General features: G+C 41.0%; 1 protein-coding gene across 1 annotated transcript in view; it reads left to right on the forward strand.

The window, feature by feature from the left end:
• The first annotated feature begins 1182 nt into the window (after window positions 1-1182).
• The window catches only part of LOC115217508 (scaffold protein salvador), a 57449-nt gene continuing 35484 nt past the window's right edge, over window positions 1183-23147 (forward strand). Inside the window, exon 1 of the mRNA XM_029787227.2 lies at window positions 1183-1614. Within this exon, the coding sequence (XP_029643087.1) occupies window positions 1527-1614 (88 nt within the window). The 5' untranslated portion in view covers window positions 1183-1526. The remainder of the gene's footprint in view (window positions 1615-23147) is intronic.

Below are 23147 nucleotides of genomic sequence, written 5' to 3' on the forward strand. Positions count from 1 at the left end.
GAACTAAAAAGAACTTTTTTTTTTATACATCGTTTCCGTCGACCATCAGCAGGATGAATCAGTTATTTTAATTCGCTCTAACATTTACTCGGAAACTATTAAGTTTTCTCGACGAGGATCGTTTCTTCTTCTTCTTCCCCCCCTCCAACCCGACTCCCAGCACACACAAAAAAAAACACCAACAACAACAGCAAAATAACACAAAAAGGAAAGGACAAAAAAAAAAAACCCGTCCCAGATCGACGTAAATTCTCTTGGATTTATTCTCAAAACGTCCGACCGAGACCGACCGACCCAACAACCCGGTTCCGTCATCTATTTTCTTCCCACATCTTCCAAATCGCATCAGAGTCGTCATCACCAGCTTCAATATCGTCGTCGTATTCAACAAAATTCTTCCTTAATTCTCACCATTATCCTCGTTTTTTTTTTTTATTAATAGAACCACCCGTGTCTTCTTCTTCTTCTTCGACTTCGTGAATAGCCAACCATCCCGAACTTTAAACAATTAAAAACTTTCTAAAAACTTTCACTTGACACTTGGGAAAGGAAAAAAAAAAGTTTGACTTTCCACCACCAAAGTTTCATTAAACAGCAGAAAGTCCAAGGATAATTGAATCGACCACCAACAACAACAGCAACAACAGCAATTACGTCAGTGAACTTATTTCATTTCATTTTATTTATTTATTGGGCAAAAAAGTTCTTCAAGAAAAACTTGCAATATTTCGCATTCTTCAGTTGAGCGAATCAAGCTTCTGTCTTTTGTTATAATATTATTATTGACACTTGCATCTCCTCTGATTTTTGTATCTCGTGTTTATACAATTATCACTAATTAGACACTAATTACTCTTCTAAAACACGGTTTATACCATTAAGTACGCACACCTATAAACTTATATACATACAAACACACACACATATAAATATATATATATATAATACATAATATACATAATACATAACATCTGTAATCATATATAACTTTTATTATATATACTTATATAACGAAACGAAATATTTATTCTAACTTATCTAAAACTACTTTTAAGTCTGTTGTAAATTTGTTCTGCATAAATATACATTTTCGGTTTTCTTTTAGAATTTTATAATTATATACATACATACATATATATATATATATATATATATATATATATATATATATATATATATATATATTATATATATAAATATATAGTGTCTGAGAGATCAAGTCGCAGTTGCCTGGCAAAATGGAAGGATCGGAAACTTTAAATAACTCAAAGAGTGGCATCGGATCCGTACCTGTTATTCATGCAATAATATTGTGAAAAAAAAAAAAAAACCAGGAAAAAGATTTTAAAAAAAGTGAGATTTGATGGAGATTTCGGGTCTGGTACAAACCAACCCCATTTCTCACCATCTAGCAACCACCCTTAAACACCCCTTTCAATAATACATCATTATGTTTTGCCCCGACGTCTTCCTTCATGGTCAGTGTAAACCTCTAAAAAGTTGATAAACTGACCACCACAGAAGCGATGCTTCCGAGGAAAAAGGACATTTCGGGTCTAAACGATGGCATCGCGGGTAAATATGTTAAAAGAGATACGCCACCCGTCCTTAGAAGTAAGTACTCAGCTTTGAATATTCTCAATTATTCGCTTATTGCGAAGTGACTTGTAGATTGTGTTGCTATTTTTTTAAAAATTCCAGTTTAACATTTTGAAGATTTGTTAATTGTATTTCTATCTCTCTCTTTCACACGCACTCACTTTATACACATGCTCAGTGTTATATACACATTAGTCACTATTGCATAAATATCTATGGTCCACGCAGGTGTATTTAACTGTCATAGTTGTGTATATGTAACTAGCTTGCAACACAACATATTAACAGCAACCAAGAATATATATATATGTGTGTAGGCATATGTGTATATGTATTTATGTTGGTATGTATATGCATATATATGTGTATGTATAAATGCATGCATGTGTGTCAATATATATATATATATATATGTGTGTGTGTGTGTGTGTGTGTGTATGTTTGTGTATATATGTGTTTGTGTATATATGTGTTTGTGTAAATATCTGTGTGTGTATATTTGTGTATATATATGTGTGTGCAGGTATATGTGTATATATATGTTGGTACGTACATGCATGCATGTATATGTATAAATGCATGTGTGTGTGCGTAGTCTGTACATGTGTGTGTACATATATATGCACACACACACACACACAACAGGCTTCTGCACAGTTTCCATCAACTAAAATCACTCCCAAGGCATTGGTTGGTGCAAGGCAAAGTTATAAAGTTTGCATAGGAAGATTGCGTAAGTGGGAAGTCTTCTGAATAGAAAACCCAAACTACATTGCAATAAGGCTAACACAGTCCTTAAGCAATTGTCCTATGACCCTCTCTCCATGATCATTGTAGCCTGGTCCAGCAATTCAATAACCTCTGTAATTTCCTCCTTATGCGTGTATCAGATCAATAAGGACAAATCAGGAATTCATCTTGTATGGTATTTAATATATCTTTATGGCTACCAAGTCATTCTCGAGCCTGAGTGATAGCCATGGTAAGTAAGTATGAAGTTTGTGCCTATGATATATTTATATATATATATATATATATATATAACCCATGCTAGCATGGAAAACGGACGCTAAATGATGAATGATGATATATATATAATATATGTATATATATATATATATTTCCGAGAGTTGATTTTTATGGCCAGTCAGAGAATGACCATTGGTGTCCCACTTATAAAGCGCTTAGCTGTATAGGTGAGTCGCATCATTTAACGTCCATTTTCCATGCTGGCATACACATACACACACCACAATACATGGAAACAGGTAGGGGTTGGCATTAGGAAGAGAATACACTCACAAGGCTTTGGTCGGCCTGAGGCTAAAGTAGAAGACACTTTTCCAAGGTGCCATGCAGTGAGACTGAACTCAAAACCATGTGGTTGGGAAGCAAGCTTCTTATCACACAGTCACACCTGCACTTATATATATATATATATATTCTTTTACTTGTTTCAGTCATTTGACTGCAGCCATGCTGGAGCACTGCCTTTTAGTCGAGCAAATTGACACCAGGACTTATTCTTTGTAAGCCTAGTACTCATTATATTGGTCTGTTTTGCCGAACCCCTATGTTACAGGGACGTGAACACACCAGCATCGGTTGTCAAGCGATGATGGGGGGGGGACAAACACAGACATACAAACATATACACGCACATACATATATATATACATATATACGACGGGCTTCTTTCAGTTTCCGTCTACCAAATCCACTCACAAGGCTTTGGTTGGCCCGAGGCTGTAGTAGAAGACACTTGCCCAAGGTGCCACGCAGTGGGACTGAACCCGGAACCATGTGATTGGTAAGCAAGCTACTTACCACACAGCCACTCCTGCACCTATTATATAAGAATAGGATGGAGAAAGCTCAGAGGACTTTTACCCCTGTTGGCAACCACAGATCTCTCTCTCTCTCCAAATGAAGAGAAGATTGTGTAATGTATGCGTACAAACTGTGATGCTGCATGGTAGTGAGATATGGATCCTGAATACAGAGGAGATGCGGAGGCTGAAGAGGAATGAAGCTGGTATGCTCAACTGGATGTTGCAATATCAGTGTTGTGTGTGTGTGTGACAGAGCCCTGGTGTATTGAGAGAGAAGTTGGGCATAAGAGGAATTATATGCAGTGTGCAAGAGAGGAGACTGCATTGGTTTGGTCAGGTGGTGTAGATGGATGAGGACAGTTGCATAAAGAAGTGCTGGTCACATAAAGTCGAGGGTGACCCAGGAAGACATGGGATGAAGTACTGAAGGCTCATTTCAAAACACAACCTTACAAAAGAGATGACAGGACCAAGATATGTGGCACACCGCTGTTCTCAAGAAGACTCATCCACCACAACAGAACTGTGATCCTAAAACCAAGGTGCCACATAAAATGTATTGGTGTGGGTGCTATTACCATGTAAAAGGCACTGTTGCTGGTGCTATGCAAAAATTACTGGTGCTGGTGCTACGTAAAAAGCACCCAGTACACTCTGTAAAGTGGTTGGCATTAGGAAAGGCATCCAGTTGTAGAAACCAAACCAAAACAGACTATGGAGCTTGTTATGGCCCCTGGCCTTTCCAGTTCTACTTGAGCCATCTAGCCCATGTCAGCATATATGTTAAATGTTAATGCTGATCATGATAGGTACTTTGTGGTAAGAAGTTTGTTTTCTGACCACATGGTTTTGGGTTTTGTTGCACTCTGTCACTTGTGCTGGTGGCACGTGAAAAAACATTCAGGCGAGGTCATTGCCAGTACTGCTGAACTGGTTCCTGTGCAGGTGGCACATAAAAAGCACCATTTGAGTGTGGTCATTGCCAGTACCACCTGACTGGCCCTCGTGCTGGTGGCATGTAAATGCACCCACTACACTCTCGGAGTGGTTGGCATTAGGAAGGGCATTCCAGCTGTAGAAACTCTGCCAGATCAGATTGGAGTCTGGTGCAGCCATCTGGTTCACCAGACTTCAGTCAAAACGTCCAATCCATGCTAGCATGGAAAGCGGACGTTAAACGATGATGATGATGATGTGGTACCTTGGGCAAGTATCGTCTACAATAGCTCTAGCCTAACCAAAGCCTTGTGAGTGGATTTGGTTTGCAGGTTAGTATCTTACACTTCTGGAAATGTTGGAATCACCTTTGTGCTCTGATGATGGACCTTATACTGGTTAAGAATGGTTTCTATGGTGGCCCCATTAAGGATTAATAAATTCAAACATGAATGAGCTGGAAAAGAAAACACACCATTTTTAACTCCCAAAGTCCAACATTTGAGATGCAGTACTTTAAAGATGTGTGAGCACCCAGGATTTTGTAGATTACAAACATTGTGTGTCGTCCTTATGAGACACCTTGTAAATGTTATACATATGATGGTGGCATGTAAAAAGCACCATTCAAGTGTGGTCAATGCCAGCACTGCCTGACTGACCCTTGTGTGCCAGTGACACATGAAAAGCACCCACTACACTCTTGGAGTGGTTGGCGTTAGGAAGGGCATCTAGCTGTAGAAACCTTGCCAGATTGGAGCCTGGTACAGCCTTCTGGTTTGCCAGTCCTCAATCAAACCATCCAACCATGCCAGCATGGAAAGTGAACATTAAATGATGATGATCACACATATACACATACATATATATAAATATATATGTAAACACTCACATACACAACACATTTTCTTTCCAACTAAATGGTTTCAGGTTCAATCCCACTGCATGACACCTTGGGTAAGCATTTTCTCCTAAAATGTAGGCTGACCAAAGCTTCCATGAAATCAACATTGCCCGTACTGGTGCCACAAGTCAGATATCGAAGTTGTTGCTTACTGATGTCAGATGAAGTGTTTTGCTCAAGAACATAATGCACTACCAAGTCCAGGAATTGAAACCACAATCTTTCAGTTGTGAGTGCAACACCCCAACTACTTGACCACATGCCTTATATATTATATATATACACACATGCATATATATATATGTACATGTATGGACATATGCATAAAGATAGATAGACATATAAACATACATGTGCATATATATATATATATATATATATATCATCATCGTTTAACGTCTGCTTTCCATGCTAGCATGGGTTGGACGATTTGATTGAGGTCTGGCAAACCAGATGGCTGCACCAGACTCCAATCTGATCTGGCAGAGTTTCTACAGCTGGAATGCCATTCCTAATGCCAACCACTCCGAGAGTGTAGTGGGTGCTTTTACGTGCAACCGGCACGAGGGCCAGTCAGGCAATACTGGCAACGGCCACGCTCAAATGGTGCTTTTTATGTGCCACCTGCACAGGAGCCAGTCCAGCGGCACTGGCAATGACCTCGCTCGAATGTTATGTTTTTTCATGTGCCACCAGCACAAGTGCTAGTAAGGCAATGCAGGTAGTGATCACGCTATATATATATTCATATACAATATGTGTGTGCATGTGTATGTATGTATATATGCACACTACATTTACTCATGTTTAAGTTGTATTTTTCATGGTAAATTTGGCACAAAACAAAACCAAAAGACTCGATTCTTTCATTCTGATTATGCAGTTATCCAGTCCTCAGCACCATTTCTATCAATCATCTTTGTTCATCTTAATCACCATCCTCCTCATTGTATCAGTCTAGTTGTTGACCTCTAATACGTTTACAGCTAGTTTACATGCTCAGAATACCAGACTTAGAATAAGCATTCATCAATTAATTTTCATACATTTAAAAACACAGTAATTTATGATGGCTACACTGGATCCACTTCAAACAGCATTTATTCATAGAAGCAAATTGTGATTAAAACCAAAAATCAAAAACCCATTTGAATTACAAATGCAATCCAATGGACAGTCTTCTGCACATTTCCATTTGTCTGACTTTGCAACAGCTGGGACAATTTGAAGCTGTTACATTTGCATCGTACATTGACCCAAGATACCATGTGACAGTATCAAGACCTGAGCATTCAACTATGCTTGTGACACTATGTATGTATGCATACAGCGTGTGTCTGTGTGGTAAGAAGCTTACATGGTTCTGGGTTCTGGGTTCAATCCCACTGCACGGCACTTTGGACAAGTGACTTTTATACCCTCAGGCCGACCAATACCTTGTGAGTGGATTTGGTAGACAGAAACTGAACGAAGCCTGTCATATATAAATATATATATATATAGCATGTATGTATGTATATATTTATGTGTGTCTGTGTTTGTCCTACCACCATTGCTTGACAACCGATGTTGGTGTATTTACATCCCTGTAACTAAGGGGTTCAGCAAAAAGAGACCAATAGAATAAGTACCAGGCTTACAAAGAATAAGCCCTGGGGTTGATTTCTTTCGCTCCAGCATGGCTACAGTCAAATGACTGAAAGAAATAAAATATATATTTTATATATATATATATATATCTTAGCTTAGTTTTTCCTTGGGGCTGACCACATTGGAGCAGTCTCAAGATTAATCAGCCGAAATTGTGAGGATAATCTGGTGCTTGACTGAGGATAGAGGGCTTCGAATGACCCGTCCTTGTTTTTTTGTATTGTCTGTCTGGATGTTTTGATGTCCCTTTTTGTATCACCTAGCTGTCCAGATGTTTTGCGTTCTTGTCCCATTTTGTATTCATCATCATCGTTTAACGTCCGTTTTCCGCGCTAGCACGGGTTGGACAGTTCGACCGGGGTCTGGGGAGCCCAGGGGCTGCCCCAGGCTCCAGTCTGATATATAGCCATTCTTCAACCCGTTGAATTGGTCCCTCGTAAAGACATCCGAGTCTTAAGTTTGAATCATTTGAGCACAGATTTTCTATACTGAGAATCTCTGGATCTCATTTGTTGACTACTGGATCGTTAGCCCCTACACGCAATTTTTTTCTCTCCTTGTTTCTTTCTGTGTTTCTTTTCTGTGTATCTTTCTGTTGAAAAGCGTAGGCTCGAAACGTAAAAGACTTGTTTTATTTCTACTCCTGAGCGCCATACTAACACATTGTTTGTTTGTACTCCACCTGCCTTCGTCTTTTGTTTATTTTCGTAAACTTGCCTTCGTCTTTTGTTTATTTTTGTAAACCTTCCCGTTATATATATATATATCATCATCATCATCGTTTAACGTCCGCTTTCCATGCTAGCATGGGTTGGACGGTTCGACCGGGGTCTGGGAAGCCAGGGGCTGCACCAGGCTCCAGTCTGATCTGGCAGTGTTTCTACAGCTGGATGCCCTTCCTAACGTCAACCACTCTGCGAATGTAGTGGGTGCTTTTTACGTGCCACCAGCACAGATGCCAGGGGGCATCTGGCATCGGCCACGATCGGTTGGTGCTTTTAACGTGCCACCAGCACGGAAGCCAGCCAAGGCGGCGCCGGCATCGGCCATGTTCGGATGGTGCTTTTTATGTATATATATATATATATATATACACACATGTACACATATGTGTATATTTATGTAAACCTACATAGTAGATATACAAACGTAGCAGATTTTAACATTTTTCCATAGACTGAAAAAAATGATAAGCAGCTTTGATTGATTTTTCAATGCTATTTGGGTTCCCAACTGAAGTGTCTACATCATATGATCACTCTCAGAGAAACAAGTAACCAACCTGTTTATATTCACAACAAACCCAGAAGCTTCAGATGGCCGGAGCTACCACTTTGCATTCTATGGGTACTTAATCCTTTGTGTAATATCAGAGGTCTGTCGGTACCTTGATACTGTCTGCAAAGTATCAAGGTATGACATATGTAAGCCTATTACTCTTTTACTTGTTTCAGTCATTTGACTGCAGCCATGCTGGAGCACCGCCTTTAGTCGAGCAAATCGACTCCACGACTTATTCTTTGTAAGCCTAGTACTTTTTCTATCGGTCTGTTTTGCTGAACCGCTAAGTTACGGGGACGTAAACACACCAGCATCGGTTGTCAAGCGATGGTGAGGGGACAGACACATACACATTTATATGTATAGATGACGGGCTTCTTTCAGTTTCCGTCTACCAAATCCACTAAGTTACGGGGATGTAAACACACCAGCATCAGTTGTCAAACGATGTTGGGTGTACAAACACAGACGCACAAACATATACACACACATACATATATATATATACACATATATACTACGGGCTTCTTTCAGTTTCCGTCTACCAAATCCACTCACAAGGCTTTGGTCGGCTTGAGGCTATAGCAGAATACACTTACCCGAGGTGCCACGCAGTGGGATTGAATCCGGAACCATGTGGTTGGTAAGCAAGCTACTTATCACACAGCCACTTGCTTACATCATTGTCAGTTTAATGTCCATTTTTTCCATAGTTACATGGGTCAGATGAGATTTGTTGAGCTGTAGCTGTGTGGTTAAGAAACGTGCTTATCAACTACGTGATCTCAGGTTCAGTCCCACTGCATAGCACCTTGGGCAGCTGTCTTCTACTGTAGCTATGGGCTGACCGAAAAGTTGTGAGTGAATTTGGTAGATGGAAACTGAAAGAAGCTTGTCATGTATTTGTGCATACCATTGTCTAGACATCATATGGTGGTTGTGGATGAGCATCATCATCATCATACAACTGGGGTTGTTCATTTCCAGTCTGCCATGAAAATATTCCTGGCCATGGAGAAAATGTTACGTTGCTTAGAAATAGATAAGGGTTGGTGACAGGAAGGGCATCATCCAGCCATAGAAAACTTGTCTCAAATATCACATGCTCCATGCAAGCATGGACATTAAATGATGCGTATATGTATGCATGCAGGCATTTATGTATGTATATACATGCCTACATCATACTTACTTACCATGGCCATCACTCAGGCTCGAGAAGGACTTGGTAGCCATAAAGATATATTAAATACCATACAAGAAGAATTTCTGATTTGTCATTGATCTTATACACACATTAAGAGGAAATTACAGAGGTTATTGGATTGCTGGACCAGGCTACAATGATCATGGAGAGAGTCGTAGCACAATTGCTTAAGGACTGTGTTAGCCTTATTGCAATGTAGTTTGGTTTTTCTATTCAGAAGAGTTCCCACTTAAGTAATCTTCTACCAACCACATGGTTCCGGGTTCAGTCCCACTGCGTGACACCTTGGGCAAGTGTCTTCTACTATAGCCTCGGGCTGACCAAAGCCTTGTGAGTGGATTTGGTTGACGGAAACTGAAAGAAGCCCGTCGTATATATGTATATATATATATATATGTATGTGTGTGTATATGTTTGTATGTCTGTGTTTGTCCACCCAACATCACTTGACAACCGATGCTGGTGTGTTTATGTCCCTGTAACTTAGCGGTTCGGCAAAAGAGACCGATAGAATAAGTACTAGGCTTACAAAGAATAAGTCCTGGGGTCGATTTGCTCGACTAAAGGCGGTGCTCCAGCATGGCCACAGTCAAATGACTGAAACAAGTAAAAGAGTAAAGGAGAGAGAGACAACTACAGGAGAAATACATAGCTTAGTGTAAACTACCATTTCTGGCATTCATTGACTTGGAGAAGATCTTTGACAGGGTGCCATACTCTGTAATCTGGCGGTTACTAAGGAGACTAGATGTAGATGAATGGCTTATAAGGGTTGTACAAGACGCAGTAATTAAAGTAAGAATCAACAATGAGTTGAGCTGTGAGCTTAACATGAATGTAGGTGTCCATCAAGGCTCAGTTTTCAGCCATTTTCTGTTCATTATTGCCTTACAAGCCATGGCAGAGGAGTTTAAGATGAGCAGCTTAGGAACTCCCATGAGCTGAAGATCCACATAAATGGAATCATTAGAGAAAAAATTCTAGGCATGGAAGCAAAAGCTAGAATCAAGATACCATGTGATAAACTTAGTAAGATAGAAGACAGGCAGCGTGCTGGCAGAGATGTTAGCACACTGGGCAAAATACTTAGCGGTATTTCGTCTGCTGTTACGTTCCGAGTTCAAATTCCGCTGAGGTCGACTTTGCCTTTCATCCTTTTGGGGTTGATTAAATAAGTACCAGTTACGCACTGGGGTCGATATAATCGACTTAATCCGTTTGTCTGTCCTGTTTGTCCTCTCTGTGTTTAGCCCCTTGTGGGTGTTAAAGAAATAGGTATTTCGTCTACCATTTAAAGGCGGCGAGCTGGCAGAATTGTTAGCACGCTGGGTGAAATGCTTAGCGGTATTCCGTCTGCCACTACGTTCTGAGTTCAAATTCTGCCAAGGTCGACTTTGCCTTTCATCCTTTCGGGGTCGATAAATAAAAGTACCAGTTCCGCACTGGGGGTCAATGTAATCGACTTAATCCCTTTGTCTGTCCTTGTTTGTCCTCTCTATGTTTAGCCCCTTGTGGGCAATAAAGAAATATATATGCTACACTTAGTGTAAAGTATAGACACACACAGACAAGTTGTAGTGGAGCCACAAGCAAACTAACAGCTTTGTATGAAGAACACTGTCTAAGAACACACTGGAAATAGATTCTCTGAAATCTCCAGCTGGCTTGCCAGAATATATCACCAGAAGTGGTCGATAGCTTCTAGTACCTAGGTGACATAATTAACAGTGGAAGTGATTGTTCGGAAAGTATAGTAACTAGCGCTACAAACTGGGTGAAGAAAGTTCAAGGAGCTTTTTATGTCTGTTCTTCATTCATCCTCAAAGTGGAGGGCAGTATGTATGACACTTGTGTTGGAACTGTGCTACTGCATGGCAGTGAGACATAACCCTAGAATACAGAAAAGATTTGAGAAGTAGTAGTATAGAGGCTTGTGCTGTAACAGCATGTTGCTGCATCTACCATTTGTTGGTAATTCTCCACTCCTAATGGATGACACTTTTGCACCCTTCAAGTGACAATTCTCCCATGGTTCTGACTGGGTTGTCATTGCTGGTGAGGGTTTTTTGGAGGTTTAGTTGCCATTTATGACATGCAGAGGAAACATTGGGTCTATTCTTTAGCATGCTGGTCCCCACACAGCACTAGAGCAATGTGGAATGAAGTATTTGCTCCAGGAATCAAACCCACAATTTTGGTAATCATGAGCGCATGTTCCGATGGATGTGTAATGTTAGTGTGCATGAACTCCAGAGTATAAGTGAACTGACAGAAAACCTAGGTATAAATGGAATCCGGCGTAGGGTACAAGAGGGCTATACTGGTTTAGGTATGTTATGCATATGGAGGGTGACTGCTGCATAAGGAAGTACTGAGCACTTCAAGTTAGTGAACCCTATGGAAAAGGGATACTAAAGAAGACTAATGATGAAGGGCTGAAGGCTGATTTAAAGATTCTGCATCTCATGTTGGAGATTACAAAGGACCCTTACTGACCAGTGATTTGTGGGGCTGTAGAAACTCAACCAGCCATGGCAGTTTGTATTCTGACTTCTGACACAAGGGTAAAGTTTAGAGGCTGAGATATTTTCTACTTTGCTAAATCCTTATCTTGTGCCCCCTTCACCTTGCTTTGATGCCCCTACCTCCACCTTAATTTGTCTTCCTCTCTCTCTCATAACGCTTCATCTTCCATCTCTCCTCTTCCCGTCACTTCTATTGACCGGTTCGTCCTCACCACTCTGACACCCTCCCCACTTCATTGGACCTATGTATCAGACTGTTGGACTACCCTCATCCCTCTACACCACTGGTTCTCAAATGGGGTCCATATAAGATTTTGTTGTTATAATTCATCTCTCTCTATATAAATGGCAAAATGTCTGTGTGTGTGTCCTTTATACAAATCCACAATTAGAGGGCTCACACTTTCTATGGTCATTCAAAACCATCCAAGGGTGGTCATGCACATCTTTACATTTCCCCACTCACCCCACAAAGCCATTAAAAAATCAATAGAAGTGACTTTTTTGTGAATTTTCTATCCAAAACCCAATCAAAATGCCCGAAACTTGATACGCCAATTGAATGCCTGCAGGCTGTATGTGATTGGTCGGAGATTTAGACAGTACTCGCGTGTATGTGCGCACGCACACAGCTGTATATGCATGCACTAGCACTATGACCCGGTGTTGCCGGGTCATAGTGCTAGTTTAATTATAAAACCCAGCCAAATCAAACTGGAACCTGGTACAGCTCTCTAGCTTGCCAGCTCTAGTCAAATCCATGCCAGCATCATCATCTTCCTTTAACAGACGTTAAAGAATGATAGTAATGATAATGAAAATTATAATAGAATTTTTTAAACATTGAATCGTTATAAGTGCCTACCTGAGTAAAACAGGAATCGAAAACGATTCATAGGTTAAAGAATGGTTGAGAACCACTACTCTACACTCTTACCTTCTCCTTTTGTACTATCAGCCATCACAAACTCTTACTTTCTCTCATCACTCACCCTTATCTTACTTCATTATTGGTATTATTGGGTAGGAGGCGCAATGGCCCAGTGGTTAGGGCAGCGGACTCGCGGTCATAGGATCGCGGTTTCGATTCCCAGACTGGGCGTTGTGAGTGTTTATTGAGCGAAAACACCTAAAGCTCCACGAGGCTCCGGCAGGGATGGTGGTGATCCCTGCTGTACTCTTTCACTACAACTTTCTCTCACTCTTACTTCTTGTTTCTGTTGTACCTGTATTTCAAAGGGCTGGCCTTGTCACTCTCTGTGTCACGCTGAATATCCCCGAGAACTACGTTAAGGGTACACGTGTCTGTGGAGTGCTCAGCCACTTACACGTTAATTTCACGAGCAGGCTGTTCCGTTGATTCGGATCAACCGGAACCCTCATCGTCGTAACCGACGGAGTGCTTCCAATTATTGGGTTGTCCGGAAAGTTTGTGCCGATTTATAGCAGCTTACCTTTCGACTTATTTTAGAACATGGTTCAGTCCATAAAATAGGATTTGACGACACCTCCATTTAGAGCACAGTTTAAGCTATCTTTTCGTGGAAGAAGGTTTATGTTCCTATCGAGACCCCCTTTGGTCATGACTAACCATGGAATTGCACCTAGAAAGTTCCCAAACCAGGCACAAGTCCGGGCAGTCGCCCATGCATACCGGCCTCCCCTCTCCATGCCACCAGCGTTATCCAAGGAAAAGGCAAAGGCTGATACAGCTCGGCACCAGTGACATCGCAACTCATTTCTACAGCTGAGTGAACTGGAGCAAAGTGAAATAAAGTGTCTTGCTCAAGAACACAGCATGCAGCCCGGTCTGGGAATCGAACTCACAACCTCATGATCGCAAGCTTGACGGTTTAACCACTGAGCCATGCGCCTTCACTTAAGTTCCTATAACCTGTGTTGATTCTGTGACCCTTTAAAATGGAAGATAAGAAAGTTCATTTTCGGCACTTGATGCTTTGGGAACCAGACAAAAATTGCTGCAGCTCGGCTGGTATGTGTTACCCCACCCTCCCTATTTCATAGATATTGCTCCTTCGGATTTCCACTTATTCAGGTCTCTGCAGAATAGTCTTTATGGTAAAACGTCATCAATTCCTTGGATGACGTAAAAAGATACCTTGATGAATTCTTTGCCATGAAACCCCCTCAATTCTGGGAAGAGGGTATTTTCAAGTTAAAGGAAAGATGGAGACGCATTGTGAAACAAAATGGTTCATATTTGGTTGATTAAAAATCTAATGGCAAGTATTTACTCTTTTACTTGTTTCAGTCATTTGACTGTGGCCATGCTGGAGCACCGCCTTCAGTCGAGCAAATCGACCCAGGACTTATTCTTTGTAAGACCAGTACTTATTCTATCGGTCTCTTTTGCCGAACCGCTAAGTGACGGGGACGTAAACACACCAGCATCGGTTGTCAAGCAATGCTAGGGGGACGAACACAGACACACAAACACACACACAAATACATATATATATACATATATATGACAGGCTTCTTTCAGTTTCCGTCTACCAAATCCACTCACAAGGCATTGGTCGGCCCGAGGCTATAGCAGAAGACACTTACCCAAGATGCCACGCAGTGGGACTGAACCCGGAACCATGTGGTTGGTAAGCAAGCTACTTACCACACAGCCACTCCTGCGCCTATTTATTGACCTTTTTCTTTCCTTTAAAAATCGGCACAAACTTTCCGGACAGCCCAATACTTACCAATCACTTCCCCAACCCCTGATCCCACTCCAAATAACCGTGCCTCTTACATCATATTCTCAGTCTTTCAGATGTCATTCATCATTTTACATTCCAATCCCCTCCTTGGTCACCTGAGCAAATATATATGGCTTAGGTCATTGAGTACACTCTACACTTATACACTTACTTTCCTTCACCCATTTTTGCCTTGCAGTTTATGTCACTCTCTCCTACTTCTCCCCTCCTTGGTCTGCATGTCATAGGTCACTGAGTACTCTCAGCATTTCCTGTATATAAGGTACTACCCCTTCCTATGGTGGAAAGCCTACAAAAATTGCACTCCCTCCAGAGTGGCTGGTGGGGTAAAATAACCTTTTTTGCACTGGCGTCACCCTGTACACCCTGTAAAATAGTTGGCAAATGAGCAAAGAACGGGAAGATCCGTTTGGTCCTGTCTCACCGAGGGCTAGCCAACTTCCCTAGCATTGGTGTGATGAAAAAAAAAAAGACGACAAAATGAACTCGTTACACTCCAGAGTAACTGGAACAAGAAGGTCACCCAGTCATAGAAACCACCTCTAATGACACATATTGAGTAACAGCCTGTGAGGGCAGGAGCTTCAAATAAGAAAGGATAGGGATTGTGATGACTCATCTAATACATGCCAGCATGGAAAGCAGACGTAAAATAATAATGATGACCATAGCTGTGTGTGTGTGTGTGTTTATAATATGTATATGGTTCAAATTTCAGGCCTTGTGTCGATGTTAGAAATCTATTACTATTGTTGTTATTAGCTGACAGAATCGTTAGCGCGTCGGACAAAATGCTGTTAACAGCATTTTGCCCGTCTGCACGTTCTGAGTTCAAATTTCGCCGAGGTCATTTTTGCCTTTCAATCTTTCGGGGTCGGCAGAAACGTTAGCATACCGGACGAAATGCTTAGCGGTATTTTGTCTGCCGTTACCTTCTGAGTTCAAATTCCGCCGAGGTTGACTTTGCCTTTCATCCTTTCGGGGTCGATTAAATAAGTACCAGTTACGCACTGGGGTCGATATAATCGACTTAATCTGTTTGTCTGTCCTGTTTGTATCCTCTATGTTTAGCCTCTTGTGGGGAATAAAGTAATAATTAAAAAAAATCTTTCGGGGTCAATAGAATAAGTACCAGTTGAGTACTGGGGTCGATGTAATCGACTTAGCCGTTCCAGGGAAATTGCTGGCCTTGTGCGAAATTTTTAAAATAATCAGTTATTTCTTATGGCGGCGAGCTGGCAGAATCGTTAGCACGTCGGTCGAAATGCTTCAGCAGTATTTCGTCTGCCGCTACGTTCTGAGTTCAAATTCCGCCGGGGTCGACTTCGCCTTTCATCCTTTCGGGATCGATTAATTAAGTACCAGTGAAACACTGGGGTCGATGTAATCGACTAGTCACCTCCCCACAAATTTCAGGCTTTGTGCCTGCCTGTAGTAGAACGAATTATTTCTTTGCGTTCATGGTTCAATTCCTGCCGAGGTCGATTTTACCTTTCATCCTTTCGGGGTCGATAAATTAAATACCTATTTCTTTATTACCCACAAGGGGCTAAACACAGAGGGGACAAACAAGGACAGACATAGGTATTAAGTCGATTACATCGAACCCCAGTGCGTAACTGGTACTTAATTTATCGACCCCGAAAGGATGAAAGGCAAAGTCAACCTCGGCGGAATTTGAACTCACAACGTAACGGCAGACGAAATACCGCTAAGCATTTCGCCCGGCGTGCTAACGTTTCTGCCAGCTCGATAAATTAAGTACCAGTTGGGTACTGGGGTCGATGCGAACGACCGTCTCTTCTCCCCAGAAAATCCAGGCCTTGTGACTATAGTAGAAAGTATTATTATTATTATTATTATTATTATTATTATTATTATTATTATTTTTGTTATTATTATTATTACGTGTTTTTCTTAAAAAACATGATATCCATCGGAATTTCTCGAAAGTTATTTGCATCTCTTCACTCACGTGTGTGTTGGTATGTATGTTCGTCTGTCCAAACGACCGACATAGTTTTTTTTTTTTTTTTCCCCCAAAATTTCACTCACATTTTGATCTAATGTCAAAAGCCTGTGTAGTAAAAAAAAAATAACAAAAAAACCCCCCAAAAACCTGGCTTTTCGTTGTGTAATATACAAGAAGTTTAGATGACTAAGTGAAGTGATATGGACTTCCATTGCCCACTTTTATTTATTTTTTTTTTTTGTAGCAAACAAACAACAAACAACGTTGCTACCCCACCCTTTTACAAAGTGATAGTGCCCTCTGAAATCATCGAAACACAATCAACGCATTCCAGAGAAGCAGCAATGTAGAAGTGCTCTCTGTCTATCTATCTATCTGTCTCCCTCCCTCCCTCTCTCTCTCTCTCTCTGTCTCTGCCTCTCTGTCTATCTATCTATCTCTCTCTCTACTCCTCCCCCTCTGTCTCTACCTCTCACCCACACTCACACAGTTATGAAATACGAACATCGTAACATTTCTTTTAATAAACTACTGATATACCTTACACGTAAGCATATATATATATATATATATATATATATATGTGTGTGTGTGTGTGTGTGTTGTGTTGTGTGTGCGTGTGTGTGTGTGTGTGTGTGTGTAATTCTAGCCTCTTCGGTGAATGAATGTTACCCTGGTTGTTTTATGAATGTGGTAAATACCATTAATTTTTGTTTATGGATGCCATAACATCTCTTCAATCTACCGCAGTTTACACGCATACACACACTCAAACGTACACACACGCACACACATACACACACACATACTCAAACATAGTCACACACACATACATGCACATATACTCACGTACACACATACTCACATACATACATACTCACACATACACACATTCTCACACACACACACATACTCACACACACACATACTCACATACACATACATACACACACATACCCACACACACATACTCTCACATACATACTCTCACTCACATACTCACACACTCACACACATACTCATACACACATAGTCATACACACATACACACACATACTCACACATACACACTCTCACACCACACACACATACTCACACACACATACTCACACACACATACTCACACATACACACACACACACATATACTCACATACACTCATATACTGACACTCACATATTCACACACTCACACATTCTCATTTCTCTCTCTCACACACACAGTGAATTCCTAGAGTAATGTCCGATGAATACCTCGAATACCAGAAGTTATTCTGCAATCTGCCGCTGATCACAGACCAACCAAGGCAATGTGGGGGAGCTTCTTATGTAGTCGTCTGACATGCTAGAAATAGCAGCCAAATTTTTCTCAAATCACACCGTACTACTCTCAGAACGGAAGGGTACATTATACAATTTATACAATATGGTCGTGGAAGCACAATTCATGAAACCAAAAGGATTGTAATGTGAAAGCTGGTACATTTTACATGTATACATACATACATGTATGCATACATACATGTATACATGTGTGTGTGTATAGTAACTTAGAGGTTCGGCTAAAGAGACTGCTAAAATAAGTACTAGGCTTACAAAGAATAAGTCCTGGGGTCGATTTCTTTAGCTAAAACATTTTAAGGCAGTGCTCCAGCATGGCCACTACCAAATGACTGAAACAAAAGAAAAAAAGAAAAGAATATATATATATGTGTGTGTGTGTGTGTATATATGTGTATGTATATATATATGTGTGTGTATATATATATATATGTATATATATATACACACATATACACACACACACACACACATATATATGTGTGTGTGTATATGATGTATATATATATATGTGTATATATATATATATATATATATATATATAAATTAGCAGAAGTTAAAGAGTAACTCAATAGCATGAAACTCTTAGCCTTAGAGTCACTGTAATTTCTACCTATTAACTATACATATATAAGTGCAGGAGTGGCTGTGTGGTTAGTAGCTTGCTTACCAACCACATGGTTCTGAGTTCAGTCCCACTTTGTGGCACCTTGGGCAAATGTCTTCTACTATAGCCTCAGGCCGACCAAAGCCTTGTGAGTGGATTTTGTAGATGGAAACTGAAAGAAGCCTGTCGTATGTATGTACATATATATATGTATGTATGTGTTTGTACCCCCACCATCGCTTGACAACTGATGTTGGTGTGTTTATGTCCCCGTATTTAATGGTTCAGCAAAACAGACCGATAGAATAAGTACTGGGCTTACAAAGAATAAGTCCTGGGGTCGAGTTGCTCGATTAAAGGCAGTGCTCCAGCATGGCCACAGTCAAATGATTGAAACAAATAAAAGAATAAAAGATATACTCTTTTACTTGTTTCAGTCATTTGACTGCGGCCATGCTGGAGCACCGCCTTTAATCGAGCAACTCGACCCCGGAACTTATTCTTTGTAAGCCCAGTACTTATTCTATCGGTCTCTTTGCCAAACCGCTAAGTAACGGGGACATAAACACACCAGCATCGGTTGTCAAGCAATGCTAGGGGGACAAACACAGACACACAAACACACACGCACATATATATATATATATATATACATATATACGACGGGTTTCTTTCAGTTTCCGTCTACCAAATCCACTCACAATGCTTTGGTCGGCCCGAGGCTATAGTAGAAAACACTTGCCCAAGGTGCCGCGCAGTGCGACTGAACCCGGAACCATGTGGTTGGTAAACAAGCTACTTACCACACAGCCACTCATATATATATCGGATTGGTGCCTGGTACAGCCTTCTGGCTTACCAGTCCTCAGTCAAACTGTCCAACCTGTGCCAGCATGGAATGTAGAGGTTAAACGATGATGATATATACCATGTTTTGGGTTCTATTTTTCTGTTTGTATCACCAAACCTACACACATACACACAAGATCCTTAACCCAATATCTATCTGCCTGTGTGTCTGTTTCTATCATTTGAATGCTGTGTTCATTATATTTATGATAGGTAAGATGCTAGTTCGCCCACCCATGTGCCAGAATTCTCTCAAGCTTAACCTGTAATCATTTATCATTCTTAGGGATTGAATTGACTGTGTAGGTGGCCTTAGTCAAAGTAAATATTTTCATTCAGCTCTGGATATAGTCATTTCAAATGTATTTCCACGTAATAGGAAAAAAAAAATACTAAAGAAAAACATAAAAGCCTCCATGAACCAACAAGGAAGTAGCATTTCTATGGTTCCACAACCTGCTAGAAATAGCAGCCAAATCTCCTTTATGCCACATATCACCTGCTACCACCTTTAATTGAGAAAGTACACAGAAGCCCGTCGTATATATATGTGAACTTGTGTGTACCGTTGACGATTTTGTTTCCTCTGTCTTCCCTTCTCTGGATCTTTCCTTCTCCTATGTTTCCGACGAAGAGCTCCGCTCAAAACGTTAAAACCTCCTTCTTTCCTGAGCGTCCAATAATACTATATTTGTTCCACGTCCTCGCGTTGTTGTGTTTTTGTGTGCTTTCTTGTTTGGATTAACTATATATATATGCGTGTGTGTGTTTGTGTGTCTGTGTTTGTCCTCCTAGCATTGCTTGACAACCGATCCTGGTGTGTTTATGTCCCCGTTACTTAGCGGTTCGGCAAAAGAGAGCGATAGAATAAGTACTGGGCTTACAAAAAGAATAAGTCCCGGGGTCGAGTTGCTCGATTAAAGGTGGTGCTCCAGCATGGCTGCAGTCAAATGACTGAAACAAGTAAAAGAGTAAGAGTATAAAAAACTTCCATGAGCCAATAAGGAAGTAGCATTTCTATGGTTCAACAACCTGCTAGAAATAGCAGCCAAATCTCCTTTATGCCACATATCACCTGCTACCACCTTTAATTGAGAAAGTACCCAGGTACAGGCGTGTGTGGTTAAGAAGCTCACGTTGCAGTCACATGGTTTCAGGTTCAGTCCTACTGTGTGGTACCCTGGGAAAGTGCCTTCTACTCTAGCCACAAGGTGACCATTGACTTGTGAATGAATTTGGTGGGCAGAAATTATGTGGAAGCCCTTCTGTGTGTGTGTGTGTCCGTGTCCTCCAACCACTTGACAACTGGTGTTGGTTTGTTTACATCCCTGCAATGTAACTTAGGAGTTCAGCCAAAAGAGACTGAGAGATGAAATACCAAACTTTAAAAAGATAAGCACTGGGGTCGATTTGTTAGAACTAAACCCTTCAAGGGGGTACCCCAGCACAACCACAATCTAATGACTGAAAAATGTAAAAAAATTAAAGATTAGCCAATGTTGTCCTATGTTGTCCTTAAAAGACATAATGGTCATGGCTGGATTACTTTTGATCATAGGTCTGTTTGATGAGAGCTATTGTGGCAGTTGTGCAACAGCAAAACTGCAACTGGAGTAAAACTAATAGCATAGGAGTAACTTCCAGAAGGGTAAGCGTGTAGGTCAGTAGCCATGTGATATTTGATCATGATTATTTATAATTAATGTTGACAGTCAGAATTTGATATCTCATTAGTAATAGGCATAGGAGTGGCTGTGTGGTAAGTAGCTTGCTTACCAACCACATTGTTCTGGTTTCAGTCCCACTGCGTGGCACCTTTGGCAACTGTCTTTTATTATACCCTCGGGCTGACCAAAGCCTTGTGAGTGGATTTGGTAGATGGAAATGAAAGAAGCCCGCTCCATCCGTCCCCCCCCCTTTCTACGTTTCGATCTCTCTCACCTCCAGCCCCCTCGATCTTCTCTTTCTTCTCCTCCCTCGTCCACCTTCTCTCCTTTTCATCTGTCCCTTTCTCCTGTCTTTTGTTCTCACGTGACAGCTAGCCGCTGTTGAGCGCTCTTTCGTTTTCAGCAGCCTCAGAAGCAACACGTATGTGTTCGTCTCCCCGTGGCCTTTAGGCACAACTTCACAAGCCAGCCCTACTCATCGTCCTGTCGAAAGACCCTTGTCCTACGTCCTGTTTTTGTTTTGTTGTTTATTTTTTATTTTTACCGTTATTGTTTTTACGTTTTTGTATTCTTATTGGTGTCACGTATTCTGTATTTTTGTTTGTGTACTTCGATCGTTTTCCTCCTTTCGTTGTATACATTCGAAGCTTTCTTCCAGGGGATCTAATGCGCTTGGCTTAGATTTCCCTTGGCGGGCCGGCCATATCGGAGCAATCTCAAGATTAATCAGCCGAAATTGCTAAGATGATCTGGTTCTTGACTGATGACTGAGGCTTCGATGTCCCGTCCTGTGGTTCTTGTGTCGTCTCTGTGGTGTTTCATGTTCTTGTCCATGTCTGTATTTAATTTTACTGTTTACCTATATATATATATATATATATATATATATATATATATATGTGTGTGTGTGTATGTTTGTATGTCTGTGCTTGTCCTTCCAACATAGCTTGACAACCGATGCTGGTGAATTATGTTCCCGTAACTTAGCGGTTCGGCAAAAAGAGACCGATAGAATAAGTACTAGGCTTACGAAGAATAAGTCCTGGGGTCGATTTACTTTACTAAAGGCGGTGCTCCAGCATGGCTGCAGTCAAATGACTGAAACAAGTAAAAGAGTAAAAAGAGAGAGAGTAAACATCGCATTTTTTCTTTTGTTTAATGCTTTGATGGACAGCTGTAAGATGTAAACATTCACTCAGAGGCACAATTTGGTGCATAGACATACATAACAGACTACCAAGTACTGTTTCTACTCATAAGTTACATCTCTAATTTAGTGTGAAATCTTGGTACAATAAGTTGCACCCCAGATCTTTCAGTTAAAATCAAGTATAAAATAATGTCACTTATCATCATCATCGTTATCATCAGCATTTAATGTCCGCTTTCCATGCTAGCATGGGTTGGACGATTTGACTGAGGACTGGCGAACCAGATGGCTGCACCAAGCTTCAATCTGGATCTGGCAGAGTTTCTACAGCTGGATGCCCTTCCTAATGCCAACCACTCTGAAAGTGTAGTGGGTGCTTTTACGTGCCACTGGCACAGGGGCCAGTCAGGCGGTACTGGCAATGACCTTGCTCGAATCTTTTTACACATGCCACCGGCACAGGTGCCAGTAAGGCGACGCTGGTAACAATCCTGCTCCAACGGTGCCTTCTACATGCCACCGGCACGGAAGCCAGTTAGCCGCTCTGGCAACGATCACACTCGGATGGTGCTCTTAGCACCCTACAAGCATGGGGTACAAGTGCCAGTAAGGCAATGCTGGTGACGATCACACTTGAATGGTGCCTTTAATGTGTCACTGGCACGGAAGCCGGTTAGCTGCTCTGGGCATATGAAAGGAATGTCAATGGTCATCCAATATAGTATATATATGCATGTTAAGTGTGTATACGTGGGTGTATTGTTAGTGACATGTTTCTATTTCATTTAAATGAGGCATGGAAGAAATAAGTAGCCTTCATCTCTACCATTTCTAAGTTGGCAGCAGCTGGCCAAAGGAGGCAACTGGTGCAGGTGGAAATATAATGTAATCAT

The sequence above is a fragment of the Octopus sinensis genome, linkage group LG11, assembly GCF_006345805.1.
Source record: "Octopus sinensis linkage group LG11, ASM634580v1, whole genome shotgun sequence".
In the NCBI taxonomy this organism is placed as follows: domain Eukaryota; kingdom Metazoa; phylum Mollusca; class Cephalopoda; order Octopoda; family Octopodidae; genus Octopus; species Octopus sinensis.